This window comes from Bidens hawaiensis, unplaced genomic scaffold (assembly GCF_021521415.1).
Source record: "Bidens hawaiensis isolate Kalapana, Puna unplaced genomic scaffold, B.hawaiensis_p1.1 tig00025981_1, whole genome shotgun sequence".
Lineage (NCBI taxonomy): Eukaryota > Viridiplantae > Streptophyta > Magnoliopsida > Asterales > Asteraceae > Bidens > Bidens hawaiensis.
The window spans coordinates 228,495-243,599 of record NW_027494176.1 but is presented as its reverse complement, the minus strand read 5'-3'; the positions used below and the strand labels follow the sequence as shown (position 1 = coordinate 243,599).

Sequence of the window (15,105 nt, the reverse complement as noted above, 5' to 3'; positions counted from 1 at the left end):
ATATTCGCCGATTACATTAGCATCGCCGCACAACTTAAGTATCTTTTTACATGTTTGGTTGACAAAACTCCTTGTAATTGGAACACGAACTCAAAAGAGAAATGTTTGATAATTCATGAAAGCAGTTAGGATGAATTCCCTCGTGTTCTTTTAAATAAACCAAATTAATATCACACTTATCGTTATCGTCACCAATATGATCATATGTCAATTCATTTCAAGTATGGGCCAAAACCAATAGGCTCCTTCATGTTTAAAGTGGTCGATTTCAATTGCAAATAATAATTGGTGTGACCTAATTCAAGCCATCAAGTTAATGAACATAGTAATATGTTGGGTCAATATAAAATCAACAAACATGTTAATTTATTGATTAAAAATATTCGGTAATGTCACATGCCTAAACTAAGTTGCGCTTTACTAGACCTCTCGTATCTTTTGAAGGTCGCATGCCCATTACAAATTGTGATTTACTAGGTAAATCATAGACGTCATGAGTTATTATTGTTTCATACATGCTTAAGTTAACTGATTTATTAACGCAAATTAGTGTTGCAAATATAAAACAACGGACAACAACATACTTATTTTTAACCTCATACCTCATAGGTGTTACTTTTTGTCAACCCGGGACTATTTGTGTAATTAACTCAAAAAATGAGACGAACCAAAGAATCATCAGTTGAGCATGCAATCCCATCATTTTGACCTTTGGTGTTGACTATTTCAACATACAACTAACTCATATTTGCATTATGTAAACATGACTAAAACAAACATTTTTCAAACCAAAAACAAGTAATTGTTGCATGATTATGAATCAAATCATCATTATTCAATAACTGGTCCAACAACATAACATCATGGTTTGACCAACAAAACCGCAACCTACTTTGACTTCTTTCCTTGTTTCTTCTTTATAACTTCATCAACATACATGATACCTTTGCCTTTATAAACCTCAGGCGGCTTACAGCTACGAACTGCAGCAGCAAACTGGTGCACCCTTTGCTTATCTATTCCAGTGCAGCACACGATATTCGGTTTGAAACAAAATACCCGAACAGCAGGAGGAACGGTCAATTCGACCTCGTGACTGTAACCCAACTTCAGAAACAAAAGCCGCCCCTCGGATTCAGCTCTTGCTTTGAAACCAACTCCAACTATCTTCAGAAACCAAAAGAATTGAGCTTCCATTTTTATGTGTTTCTAGAGGATCACTTCAGTTCTGCTAAACCAGATTGATGTTGATTAAGAACGGGTAGCTAATATTTTTAAAGAACCGAAAAGGTAAAACGGTTGCTAAATTTTGGACAATTGTATGAATACCAGTGTTATAAAACTAACCATTGTTCAAACAAAGATCCGGAGTGTGAGAATGAGTGTGTGCAGCTGTGCATGTATAACAAGTATTATATGGCGTTCTTGATCGAAAATTGGGATCGAATACATAATTTGAAACTAGGGGTGAGGAGCCGAGCAAAGCCCAAGAACGACCGGGCTCGGCTTGCTTCAAGTTCTTTTCTAAAGCTCGGGCTCAACTCGTTTACTATTTATTAATAATTGATTAATATACGTTTTTAAATATATTTATGAGAAAAAGCTTAAATGAGCGTCAACTTGTTTGAGCAATGAAGAGCTCGGCTCGATTCAAGCTCGAGCTCGGCTCATTTATTATTAATTAGTTAATTCATATACGTTTTTAATTATTTTTATATATTCTGAGAACGGCTGGAGCCTGTGAAGTGTGAAATTAATACATACAAGTCCAAAAGAGTTAAAACTTTAAAAGTACACAATGCTCAACGAGCTTCCCGTACCAGGCTCAAGCTCGGTCGCGCTCGTTTCACCCGAGACAGTTTTATTTAGATGAGATCCATCTCATAATTAATTACAGTATAAGAATTTGAGAAAAATTGGTTAGTTTGACGCACACCAAGTGTTGGACTTAATGCCGCAATGAAACAAATGATGAAATTATAAAAGCCTAAAGAAAAGAAGAAACCTGAAGGTGGTGTGGCCGGAGGAGATACGATTAGGGTTTCGATTGGAAATGGCATTCAACGTATATATATCACTCATAATCTAGCTTGTTAAATAATTAAATGTTAACCAGTTAATGGTTATTTCATATCCTATTAATTAATTGTCTCTGTATATAAATGTTCCCATAAGTCATATCATCTAATAATTTATCACTAGTCAACTTATAATAATAAAATTGGTTAGGCTTTCTACTACTCATGATTCGTTTTGAATTTATACCGGTTTAGGTGAACCCGTTCGATTTAGTCAACAAAAATTAAACGGTTTAGGTGAACCCGTTCGATTTAGTCAACAAAAATTAAAACTGTTTTATAATCGGTTTCGGTTCGAATTTAAATTGGTTTCTTAAATGATTTTTGATCGGTTTTTGACAAGTACAACAAATAATAGATGGATGATAAAGAACATAGGACTTTATTTGTTTATATTAATTAAGTTTTTTTAGGATTACATCTTCTCAACAAAAATATTATATAAACTAATTTATTCATCCCTTGCATCCTTGAATGTCCATCACAAGCACCAGCAACCTTCCATTACTTATGGGTAAACACAAGCTCCAAAAGCTACATCAAAACAAACCCAAGGAAATTAAATGAAACTACATTACAAATTTTATTTTAAACAAATTATAAAACTAATAAAAGGAGGTGGTGACGCAGCTTGTTGTCCGCTTACCTGCCTCTTTATTGTAATTGGATCCTTTTATTGGAAATGAAAATTGAACTAATAAAAAAACAAACTCACAAGGATCAGTGGGTGTAGGAGTAGCATAACTGGTATCACATTCGCCATGGGTTCGGAAATTGAGATCAATAGCATAAGATGCATGATTTCGCAAAGTGTTGGGATCAAAACATGATCCACCTGGTTGGATCGCCTTACAGTCAAGTTGTCCACATAAACGATCAAGTGTTTGTTGCATCACGGAGTCGGAAGCTTGGGTTTGTGCCACACACCATGTGTTGCCCTATCCGATTGCCAAAATGACAAAAACATAACAAAAACAAACGATTATAATTTATACACAAAGGAATTGGAGTTTTTTGAGATCTTACTTCTGCAACATTAAAGCGGGTAATGAAAAATAAGAAACTAATAAAGCACAAAGAGAAGGTTAATTTTGCCATGTTGCTATGATATTTTATGAGACTGCTCATTCAGTCATTTGCTTATATAATGCATTCAACTGTAACGATTTGTAAAAGTTAGTGTTGTTCAATATATTATTGTTTTTCTTTTCGAAGTAATATTTGAATTCAATTTTGCAACTTGTAAGATTACAAATCATAAATTGTTTTTTTCTTATTAAAAAATGATTCTGTTATAAATATTTAAGATATGATATTAGTTATTGTTTTTATTTTTTATTTGAATAAAATATATTCAACTCCCTTTAAGGATTTCTGATGATTTAATTTTATCGAATTCTTGATTTTCAATTTTTTTTTATATATTTGATGTTATATGACATTTGAAATTTTATGTATTACATGGCGTTTGAAGTTTTATTTGAATTAGATTAGAACAATTTCTAATTCACCTAGTTTTATTTATTATTTTTTTATTTCTTTAGAACCCATGTTAAAAATGTTGTTGAAAAAATATTTCCTTTGCATAAATGTTTTGTCAAAACTTTTTTTGCAATTAGTATTCAAATTCTTTGCGTTCAAAAAAATATATATATTCAAATTCATCTAAAATTCACACAATAAATAGCTTTAATTTTAATTGAGCAAATAGCATTTAACAAAAAAGCATTTATGTGTATAAAAACACCCCTAAATCTGAATTAAATAAGATTCATATTTTAATTTAAGGGGCAATTTCATAAAATAGTAACCAAGTTTTAAAAGTGTTTTAATTAGGTCACTCAACTTTAAAAAGTGTTCAAATTATGTCACTCAACTTCCATATATTATTAAATTAAAGGTTTTAACATGTTTTTTTAACGTTTTTCTTTTTTGTTTAACATAGGAAATCTTTTTATCTTTTTTTGATGTTGAGTGGCGACATGGATTTTATTTTTTATTTTTGAATTTTAATTTAATTAACGTTTTTAAAATTTTTATAAAAATATAACTACATATATTGCAAATTCCGACCCCTACATCTTATCCTCCATTTCTTTCTTAACGCCTAAAAAAATCGGTGAGACTCAATTTGAAAATTTAGTGGCCCGATTTGAAAAAAATATGCATGAATAACCTAATTATAACACTTTTGAAAGTTGGTTTCCCTTAATTTAATTATAATAAATTTAATACATGCACCATTTTCTTCAACAATAATTAATACATCTTAAATTATATAGATATATTACTTTACAAACAAAATATTGAATATTTTATTTGGTTTCTTTATATTGGTTTTCAGGTTTATTCAAACCGCAAGTGAGAAAAGAATGATTCGTGAACCTTTTTTTTATTTGAAACATGCACAAAATCCGTCTTTCCTCGTTAAATAAATACTATAAATTTCTAAAAAGGAATAAATAGTTTATTTAATTGGTTTGATTTGGATTTTCAAAAATCATATACTAAACACTTCTAGCATAAATATATTACTGAAAACATATGGGTTATATTTATCGAAATTATATGAGCTATATTTAGAAGTATTGTACCTAAAAACAGGGTGTCGAAGCCCCTCTTTGTCATAAAGAGTTTTGCCTGTGGTTTAAAATCATTACGATCGATTAAGATTAAGAGAGAGAGGAAGAACTAGAGAGAAAATTTACTCAAATACGTTGATCCTCATTTCAATTAGCAATTCATCTACTTATACGATTTAGGGTTTCAATTTATACTTTCAACCCTCTTACTTAACTACAATTCATTATTTTCTCATCAGCACACATCTTTCCTTGTGGTGATTAACCTTGATTTGATGATGGTTCAGAAACAAATTTTGACGTGACGTGACATTATATTTTAGGTTGTTAGATGTTTACATTAGACTTTTGGTAGTCGAGGCGTTTTGAGCCTAAACCCCCCCCCCCCCCGGCCGTGTTGGCTTTTTTATCAAGTGTTTCCTGGATAACTTTGGTTGGCATGAATTTTGAATCATTTAAATGTTGGCTCAATGGCTATTAGAAAAACAATTTTTTTCTATACAATTCATACTTTTAATTCATCCATTTCTCAAATCAATACTCATACTTTTACAAAAAATTCTCTTCTCAAACTCTATACACAACCAACTCTCTACAAAATCAAACATATGGATTCTCCCACTACTATATACAACCATTTTATTTGGGACCGACCAACAAGCCAATGACGACGTGAAGGAAGAGGCATTTACGAGTGTGATTTTGCTCGCGACAAACTATATGAGGTCCCTTCGTTCTCCTCCACCCCCGATTACGAAAAGATCATATATTGAATGGGACCGTTTGGCCGCGAACGCTCGTTCAGATTACTTCGATGAGTCGCCGAGATACAAGAACTCGAATATTTTCAGGCGTCGATTTCGGATGTATAAACATCTATTTTTGCGCATTGCCGAAGATTTGGAGCGTGAGTTTGAATACTTTAAGCAAAAACCGGACGGTCGAGGGATGCTAGGATTCACCAAAATCCAAGCATTCTCGCCTACGGAAACACGACCGACATCAATGACGAGTACTTTAAGATGGCCGATAAAACAATCCAAAACACCTTATAGTATTTCTGCTACGGTATATTTCAATTTGAAAAGATATATATATATATATATATATATATATATATATATATATATCGCTTGTAGTTTTTTTTATTTTTGTAAATTGATTTTATTTAATTGTTTTATATAGGAACAATAAAGATGTATGCTCCACATTATCTAAGAACACCAAATTGTAACGATCTAGAACGGATTTACGAGGTGCATGGTTTACCCGGCATAATCGGGAGTATAGATTGTATGCATTCGGAATGGGCTAACTATCTAACCGAATGACGAGGTCAATACACACGAGGTGACCAAAAAGTACCAACAGTCAGTCGTTAGGCGATTACTTCATACGACATTTGGATTTGGTCGACGTTCTTTGGGGTGGAGGGTTGCATCTCCAATACCATTCTCGTCGCCTCGTTTTGGGGTAAGGATAACCACTACCGACACAGTTACTATTCGGGTGATGGGATATATCCGGAGTATGCGATTATCATGAAAATGTTAGAGACTCAATCAATGAACAAATATATTATTTTAAGAAAGTACAAGAGTCTTCGCGAAAGGACGAGAGGTATTTTGTGGTTTTTCAACAACGTTGGCATTTTGTTTAAAATCTATGTTGTCTATGTTCGTTGGAAAGAATGAAAAGAGCTATGTATACGTGTATCATATTGCATAACGTGATCATCGCAGACGACAGTCGAGCAATATGTCCAACTTATATACCGAACGATGATCGACCACCAACTCCCGCAACTTTGGAGTAGAGACTAGAAAACACATATTTTGTGCGTTCAAAAGAATACATAACGCTCTTATGGCGGACTTGGTCCAACATACTTGGATGTTTCGGCGCCTTCGGGGTGAAAATGAAGTTGAGGACGAGGGCATCGATGAAGACGAAGACGAGTTCGATGATGAAGACGAAGACGACGGTGGCGGTGCTAATGAAGATGAAGACGAGGACAACGGCGACGGTTGTGACATTCGTCAATTTCGGGTCTCGTTTGTATTCGTTTTTGTATTCGTTTATCATGTAAACCGACCCATTTTGTAAACCAAAGCTTATGATATAATCAAAATAATGGATTTTATGTTACAATATTGTTTTACATTTGTTGGGTCTTGAAAACATTTTTTTTGGTCCTTAAAACTCCTTAAAATGACTTAAACCAAACTTTGGGGACTATTATTGCCATTTACCAAAAACTTGTTTGACCATTTCAACTATCACATGCATCTTTACCCTATTTGTATGAAGCATACTCTTACCATTATAAAAGCAAGGCTCCATAAACCATTTTGGTTGTTCATCTTCTCCAAAATCTCTTTCAAATCCAAGTATTCATCTTCAACATTTTGTTACTTTGATTTCTTAAGGTCAACTAACTATAGTCTTTCATTTTAACTTGTTCATATAATATTACTAACACTTGAATATGGTGGTACAACATATATATAATACACACCCCTTGTTTCCTTTATTTGTTACTTCACCGACTCTGGTTGGTTAAGTTTCGAATGTCATAAGGCAAGGCTTCATGGAGGACTTCGTGTTCTTGATATATATTTACACACACATAATTTATTATACATATCACTTATGACTAACTTCTAACCCTTTTTAGTTTGTTCATCTTATATGCAAGTTCATGGTGTGGGTTTGTATAAGACTAACCTCGAAACTAGTCCAAACCGGAAACCGAACTTTTATTTACTAGTTTTGTTAAAATAGTTGTTTAAACATGTTTATTGCTAGATTTGAGTTTCAAAAATCATTTTTACAAGTTCTTTGATATTAAGCATATGGAATTCATCTATGAACTAGTTGGGAGATGGAAACCGAACTAAACCGAAACTTTTGCTTAAAAGACTTGTAGTTAACTTTTTAGTTGTAAAATTTAAGTTTTCTTCATTTATAAACCAATATACAAGTTCTATGATATTTGGGCATGTAGAAACCATCTATGAACTATTTGTGAGATGGAGACCGAACCAAACCGAACTATACCGAATTTTACTCGCTTAAGACACACAAGTGTGTTTTTAGCTATCAAGACTTGTATATTTCTTTAAAAATAGTTTACAAACTGATTTTAATTATTTTCTTAAGTACTTTGAATTGTTGGATCCAACTTGATCCCATCACATAGTTTGGACCGACAAAACCGAACACTCGCTTAACGTGCGTTGTTAGTTCTATACAATAGATCTACATACTTGGTTAAGTGTTAGTATATTTTAATGAGTTATCTCATAACAATTAATATGTTGGAAAGTTGACTTTGGGTTTGACCATTTGTCAAGACCCGAATCGACAACCCGAACACTCGTTAAAAAACCGTTTTAGTATCTTTGTCCCAAAGGAACTTGCATTTTAGCATTTTTCCCACTTTATTACTTAACATTGGTTAAGTAAATATTAAGGTTAGATACTTTAACCCGGTTTCGAGCAAACTTACATTTTTAAAGGATTGTTATTATAAATTCTTAAATAGTTACATTTTAAACCTTGAACTTTAATTGTTTACTTTTTGCAACAATTATTTTATTTAAAGATCTTCAAGACAATCATTCTAAATCCAAGATTTTATTGTCATTTAGGCCTTGCTCGTTAAACTTCATCCATCCGGTTATTCATCTTTTACCGATCAAGTTTTATACTTGAACGTGAGTAACTTCATACCCCGTTTTCTATCTTTTGTTTTGGGGTGACATTTCATACTTATTCAAATCAAATGCTTTATACTTGAGTCTTAAACCACAAACGTTGTTGTATACTTTACTTGAATAATTGCTCGATTTGGTGTTCTATGCTTATATGCCTATGTGTTTATCGCTTTCGGTTGGTGAAATCTATAAATCCTAGACTACTTGGCATCCCTTTGTAGCAAGGTGTCGTTAACGTAATGCAATTAACGATATTCTATTAAATCTTAGACTACTTGGCAATCCCTTGTAGCAAGGTGGCACTAACGTAATTCTATTAGCGATTGTCAATTTATCCAAGTTTATAGCTATTATTTATGGTTTTGTATACTAGTTTTGTTGCTTTTCAACTATATATTTATTGTTCAAACTTATGAATTGCTCACCAACCTTTGTGTTGACAACTTTATTTTATGAAATGTTACAGGTTTGCATCTAGGTTGATTTTGGAGTTCGGTGAAGAAAACGTCACAAATACCGTCAGGATATTAGCAAAAATGAACAATATTTGATTTGCTATATTTTGTTATATTTTGTTGTATTTGACTTATGAATATTTGGTTATGTGACATTTTCGATGTTGTGAAATGAAATGAGTTTGTTAAATATTGTCGCTTTAAATAGTGTCATGCGCTTTGAGCAATCGTTGCACCCCGGCATGTTCCGCCGCCTTTGGTCGGGGTGTGACAACGGTGGTGCTAATGAAGACGAAGACGAGGACGAGGACGAGGACGAGGACGAGGGAGAGGGAGCTGAGTAGTTTTTTTTACGTAATTTTAATTTATTTAATAAAATGTTATTTTTTTAATTTTAGTTAAAAAATAAAATAAAATAAATGATTGAGTAATAATTGTTGCAGAGTTATGACTACACCTTTTTTTTATATAAAATGTTGAAATGTTGACCGAGCATCACATGGCTTGAAATGCTTTGAAATGCATGAAGATACGACATTATGACTACGGACGTTCTTAGTCTATATGAGTATTTAGAGAGAGTTCGTCATATGCCACTCGTTAATGTTATAATCTAAATTCATACTTTCACCATTATTCATTATTAGTGCATAAATATAGATCTTAGATATCATCATCTTTGATACAAGATATATTATATCGTAAAACCAATAAGTTAATTTACGATCTAGCTATCAACCTCTTTAGTTTCATATATTTATTGAAATATACAAACTTAGTTTAATGTTGTGCACACAAGTAACATGGCTGGCCCTAGGGTGCCTGGGCGAAGTTGGGTGGTCGACGACCCCTGACTCGACACTCTGTTAGGCCCGAATTATATATATATATATATTTTTTTTTAGAAAAGATATATGTTTCTTATGGAAAACATGTATATTTAATGTTTATACTCAATTACATAACAACTAGCTTGATCTAGTGACAAGTGAGTATAACTCCCAATCAAAAGGTTGTGGGTTCTAGTCTCACTGATACAGGTTTAAAATAATTTTTATACAAAAGTTTTTTACACAGCCCAATTATAACCAAGTAAGCTCATTTAAAAATCAAATTGTTTAAATCCAACAAAACACTCTTTTTTTATTTAAGGCCTAAGATATTTTTCGCCTTCGATCCAAAAAATTTTTTCACTTCTCGGAGTCGGCCCTGACGAGTAACACCAAATCACCAATGGTTTGTGACGCTGATGGATCTTAAATCTGTATGTTAATTTTTCAAAACTATTTTAATACCACTTAAGACTGTTTGGTTCATTTAGCAATAACAAGAGTATGATTGATTCATACCTAATTTTAACTATTTAAATGTTGTTGTCTAAACCTAAAAAGGCTGAAGTCTGAATGAATAACATGTTTCCTTCTGAATGATTTCAGATGTAAACAAACAGCCCCTTATAATAGAAAAGAATGGCTTAAGGATGGAAAAGAAGTTAAATACTCTCACTGTCCCATTTTAAATGTCATGAGACTCAAAACACACAAATTAAGAAATGTTTAATAATTTTTCATGAGCTGTAAAATGACAATAATGTCCTTTACATTAGTATGGCTAAAAACCATTGGAAACATCTGGCATATGTAATAGTAAGGGTATAATTGAAAATTGAATTTATATGTATAGAAATGACATTTAAATTGGGACAACCAAAAATGAAAAAATAAATATTTAAAATAGGACGGAGGTAGTAGAAGGAAATAAAAAAATTATTGTGTTCTAAAGCTTTTTTTTAAATGAAAAAAGATAAAAGAAAGTGGTGTTTGTGAGTTTCAAACTGTCATTAAACAGATAAACAAATAAATGGAAAGAAAACAAAAATCAAGTTGAAAGGAAAAGTTTTGTTTTCATTTTGAAAAGAAATGGGAGAAAAAAAGTAAAGAAATGAAAACAATTTTTTCTTTTCTTTAATTAATTGAAAACGCTGACATCACATCTCCGTCAACAGAAAAGAAAACCTGACCATCTCATGATCTGTCAATTCCCACAACCACCACGGCTACTCATCTCTACTGCATCACTACCACCATCACAACAGCCATCTACTATCAAGTTATAACACCTTTGCTTGTATATTTCTGGTTCAACATATGAACTAAAACACACCACTTTTATGTTAGAAGCTCGAAATACTACTATCCATTTGAATATGATTCAAACTGGCACATCATTTGAAAATGGTATCCAAGTATTTTGGTAACAAGTTAAATTTTAACATCTCGAACCATACGTTATAACCGTCATTGATAAAACACAACACTGATAACTCTAATCAATATGAAGTGACAAATAAAAATGTATGACAATAACATATTGAAGATATTGGGAGCTGTTAAAACTCAACACCCAAACATTTCTTCACAACACGAAAATACAATCTTTTCCAGCAAACACAAACCTGACTACAGTTCTTTAAACCATTCAGACATACTCAGCAAACACAAATCCTCATAAAATCCAACAAACCGCTCAGACTTTTCAACCCTATTCGAAAGCATCATCATCGTCATCTGGAAGCGGCTGGCTCGCAGCTGCAGCAAGCTCAGCTTCATGCCTGCAGAGTGTTTCAAAAAAACATCATTCATTAACATTGAACAATATCAAACAGCGGTACTTTGAAATCAAAAGCAACTAATGGGCTTACTGTTGTTGAGCAGCCATGTCTATTTGCACTTCTGGCGGAGCTAGAGCAGGCGACTCAACAAAATGCAAGTTAGGGTCCCTGAAAACAAAATAAATAAAATCAACATCTTCCAAAACAGGATGAATATATTTTACCGAGAAATAGGTGAAGTTAAGTTACCCAGCGAGTTTCCTGGCGAGATAAAGGAAAGGCTTCTCAAAGTTGTAGTTACTTTTGGCGGAGATCTCATAGTACTGCAAGTTCTTCTTTCGGTGGAAAGTAACCTGCTTTGCCTTCACTTGACGGTTCTTTACATCAACCTTGTTTCCGCACAGTACGATTGGGATGTTTTCACACACACTATAAACAGAAAAAACCATTAAAGGGTGTCAAGAAAGGATAATAAAGATTGTTGATGCACACAACAGGAAAACATTTATGAAGTATGTAGACGAACCGGCAAAGATCACGATGCCATGTGGGAACATTCTTATATGTCAATCGTGCGGTAACATCAAACATAATAATAGCACATTGACCGTGAATACTGCAAAAAAATTCAAATCATATAATTGAATTAATACAAAGCTCACATTAAAGATAACTACATCACAAATAGCATTTAAATAAGTACTTTCCAAAGTTACTTGAATCACATTATATTCTCTCCTAAAACTTAATTAAAAAAAACTTAAAACAATCTTGATATAAGCAATACTTACTAGTATCCATCACGAAGACCACCGAATTTCTCCTGTCCAGCTGTGTCCCAGCAGTAAAACCGAATCTTTCCACAGTTGGTGAAAAAGTCCAAGGGATGAACCTCAACACCGATGGTTGCTAAAACAAAAAAAATAAGACATATTCAATCACCCAAGTAACATATGAAAACCAGTGAAAAAGTACAAACTTTTATGAATTACTCACGTTCGTATTTCTTTTCAAATTCTCCTGTCAAGTGTCTCTTCACAAAGGTAGTTTTTCCTACACGATTCAAATGTGCAAAAACGTTATCACTCATGTTCAACAAGTTAAGAACATGCACATGTAAACTAATGCGTCGAATCCTTGATTTGATCCACAAGCATATACATACCAAATAATGTATTCATAGCTCTTTATTGCAAAAACAGCATTCAGATACATACCAAATAATACATAATTTGAACACATAATGATTTACAACATCAAATACACGTTATTGCATTATAACTATCAGTGTTGGGAAATTGGAAAGAAATGCCGACAATTGGATGTCAGGTTTCAAATTTTAGTTAACTGGCCAAATTACTCGCTAATCCGCCTAATTACCCCTAGTCGAACAAATAACTGCCAAATAATAGGTAATCGGAAGTCAAACAACAACAAATTTTAGTTAGCTGACCAAATTAAACACTAAACCGCCTAGTCACTCGTAATCAAACCAAATATATACAAAACCGTAAGTTACATAAAAAAATGTGTTTTTTAACAAATCAAGAACATCCACGTCACCCACGAAATGCTTGAATCCTTAATTATATAACCAAATATATATATGTATATATATATAACACATAGCAAACAAAACATGATTTGAAAAAGATAATGATTTGCAACATCAAATGCAGGACTTTTTTTCCAATGTAAATGCATTAACTATCGGTGTTGGGAAAGTCGGAAACGAATCGGTACTCAGACTTAATTTTAACTAACGGTCAAATTAATTGCTAATCGGCCGTGCGTAAAACTCTGAAAACTACATATAAAAATATGTGCGTGTTTGTGTGTATAAGTCAACATTAAGTACAAAAATTGGAATCCAAACTGTTAACTATATATTAAAACCCTAAAGCTTCATATAGCCTATTAGTTACAATTAAAACCCTAACACAACAACTTTCATATTAACAGACAGCAAAAGCTAACTTAATAATAATAATAAGTGTAAGAAGGAAGCATACCGGTTCCACCATCGCCAACAATAACAAGCTTAAAACTGGGATAATCAACAGTTTGCTGATTCTGCAACGCCTGTAAGTAAATTAAACATAAACAATCAGAATCAGAAATGATAAAACAGATCTAAAATAAAATTAACAAGTACCATGTTATGCTATGCTGTAAGGTCTGCAGAAGAAGAAGACTGCGTTATATATATATGTATATATATAGTTGTATGTATTGGTGGCTGCTGTGACTGTGTTGTGTTGTGTTGTGTTGTGTTGTGAGTGAGAGCCCTAATTTGAAAGCGTGCGCACAAATAAATAAATATTCAATGGATGGATATTATTAGCTTTAATCTGACGCGGCTGTTTTGGCCGTTGGATTAACTTCGTTTGAAACTGGCCGTTGATTGAACGGCGGGTGACGATCACGTGATCACACAATGGGTTTTAAATTTTGGAAAACCCTAATCACTTTTGAATTACTTCCTTAACACTTAACACAAACAAACCAGCCAACTCACCACCAAACACTCATGTTTATTAGCGTCAAAAACAAATCCTAAATAGGAATCCAGCGAATCAGGAAATCAAGTTGTGATGTCAAACTTCACATTTGCTTTGAGTTAGATTGAAACTTTATCACGTTCAAAATTAGATAGACCCAATGTCGCATTCAATAAAGATTATGATACATGTATCAGGTGTACTCAATGTGTCCGAGCCTGTCCTACGGATGTTTTAGAAATGATCCCTTGGGGACGGATGTAAAGCCTTCTGCTCCAAAAACAGAGGATTGTGTCGGTTGTAAGATATGTGAATCCGCATGCCCAACAAATTTCTTGAGTTTTCGAGTTTATTTACGGCATGAAACAACACGCGACAAATGAAGGAAATCCTCTACAATAGATAGAGCCCACCAATATTTACCTATAATAATAAAAAAATCAACTAAAAAAAATTCAATTTACAAAAGCCGGACTCAAACTTGAGTAGCCAGCATATAATAATTTTTTTCGAACTATAAACTTTTATAAACAACCGAAAACCGCGAGAACCAAAACACCAAAGGGCAGCCTCCACAACCCGGAGAGAAGCCCGAAAAACGAAAAATTACATTAAAACAAAGTTATATTAAAGCCAGCATATAATAATGACCATAACAACATGACCACCAGGACATTAGAAAGACTTTAATATTTTAGCCACATCTATTCAAATTATATCAATCTAAAGCGTCAACTTTGACATTTACTCTATATAGATAATTTATATGTCATGTTTTCTAGTGAAAATTAAAAGGGTCATTATATTCAAACATCATCCCATGGTGTGTTAACAACTCTATACGATTTGTATATGAACTATACGAGTCGTATAGCTTTACATGACTAACTAATGTATGGATGACAACTTTTGCAGTCTATACGGGTCGTATAACCAGCTCCATACGAGTCGTATAGGCTTCAAACACCTGATACTCTTCATCACAAACGGACAAAATTTTGCACTTATACGGCTCGTATAACCCCTATATGAGCCATGTATGCGCATATGGTGTCCAAATAACACATATGGTGTGGGAATAACCTATGCCAATTAAAAATATATAAAAAGCTAAGGGTGCAAACATGTCGAATGGCCCGTTTAACTTACAGAGAGCTAG

At 33.1% G+C, this 15,105-nt stretch overlaps 1 protein-coding gene and 1 pseudogene across 1 annotated transcript; both read right to left on the bottom strand.

The window, feature by feature from the left end:
* Positions 1 to 868: 868 nt before the first annotated feature.
* Positions 869 to 1,206, bottom strand: LOC143572624 (large ribosomal subunit protein uL6m pseudogene; annotated as a pseudogene).
* A 9,948-nt stretch (positions 1,207 to 11,154) lies between these two features.
* On the bottom strand, positions 11,155 to 13,708 carry LOC143572630 (GTP-binding nuclear protein Ran1B). The gene is made up of 8 exons (XM_077057732.1): positions 13,601 to 13,708; positions 13,458 to 13,527; positions 12,442 to 12,498; positions 12,237 to 12,354; positions 11,972 to 12,061; positions 11,695 to 11,874; positions 11,536 to 11,613; positions 11,155 to 11,445 (listed from the first exon to the last, which is right to left on the bottom strand). The coding sequence occupies exons 1-8, from the start codon at positions 13,601 to 13,603 to the stop codon at positions 11,376 to 11,378; spliced, it is 666 nt and encodes a 221-aa protein (XP_076913847.1). The 5' UTR covers positions 13,604 to 13,708; the 3' UTR covers positions 11,155 to 11,375.
* Positions 13,709 to 15,105: the final 1,397 nt, after the last annotated feature.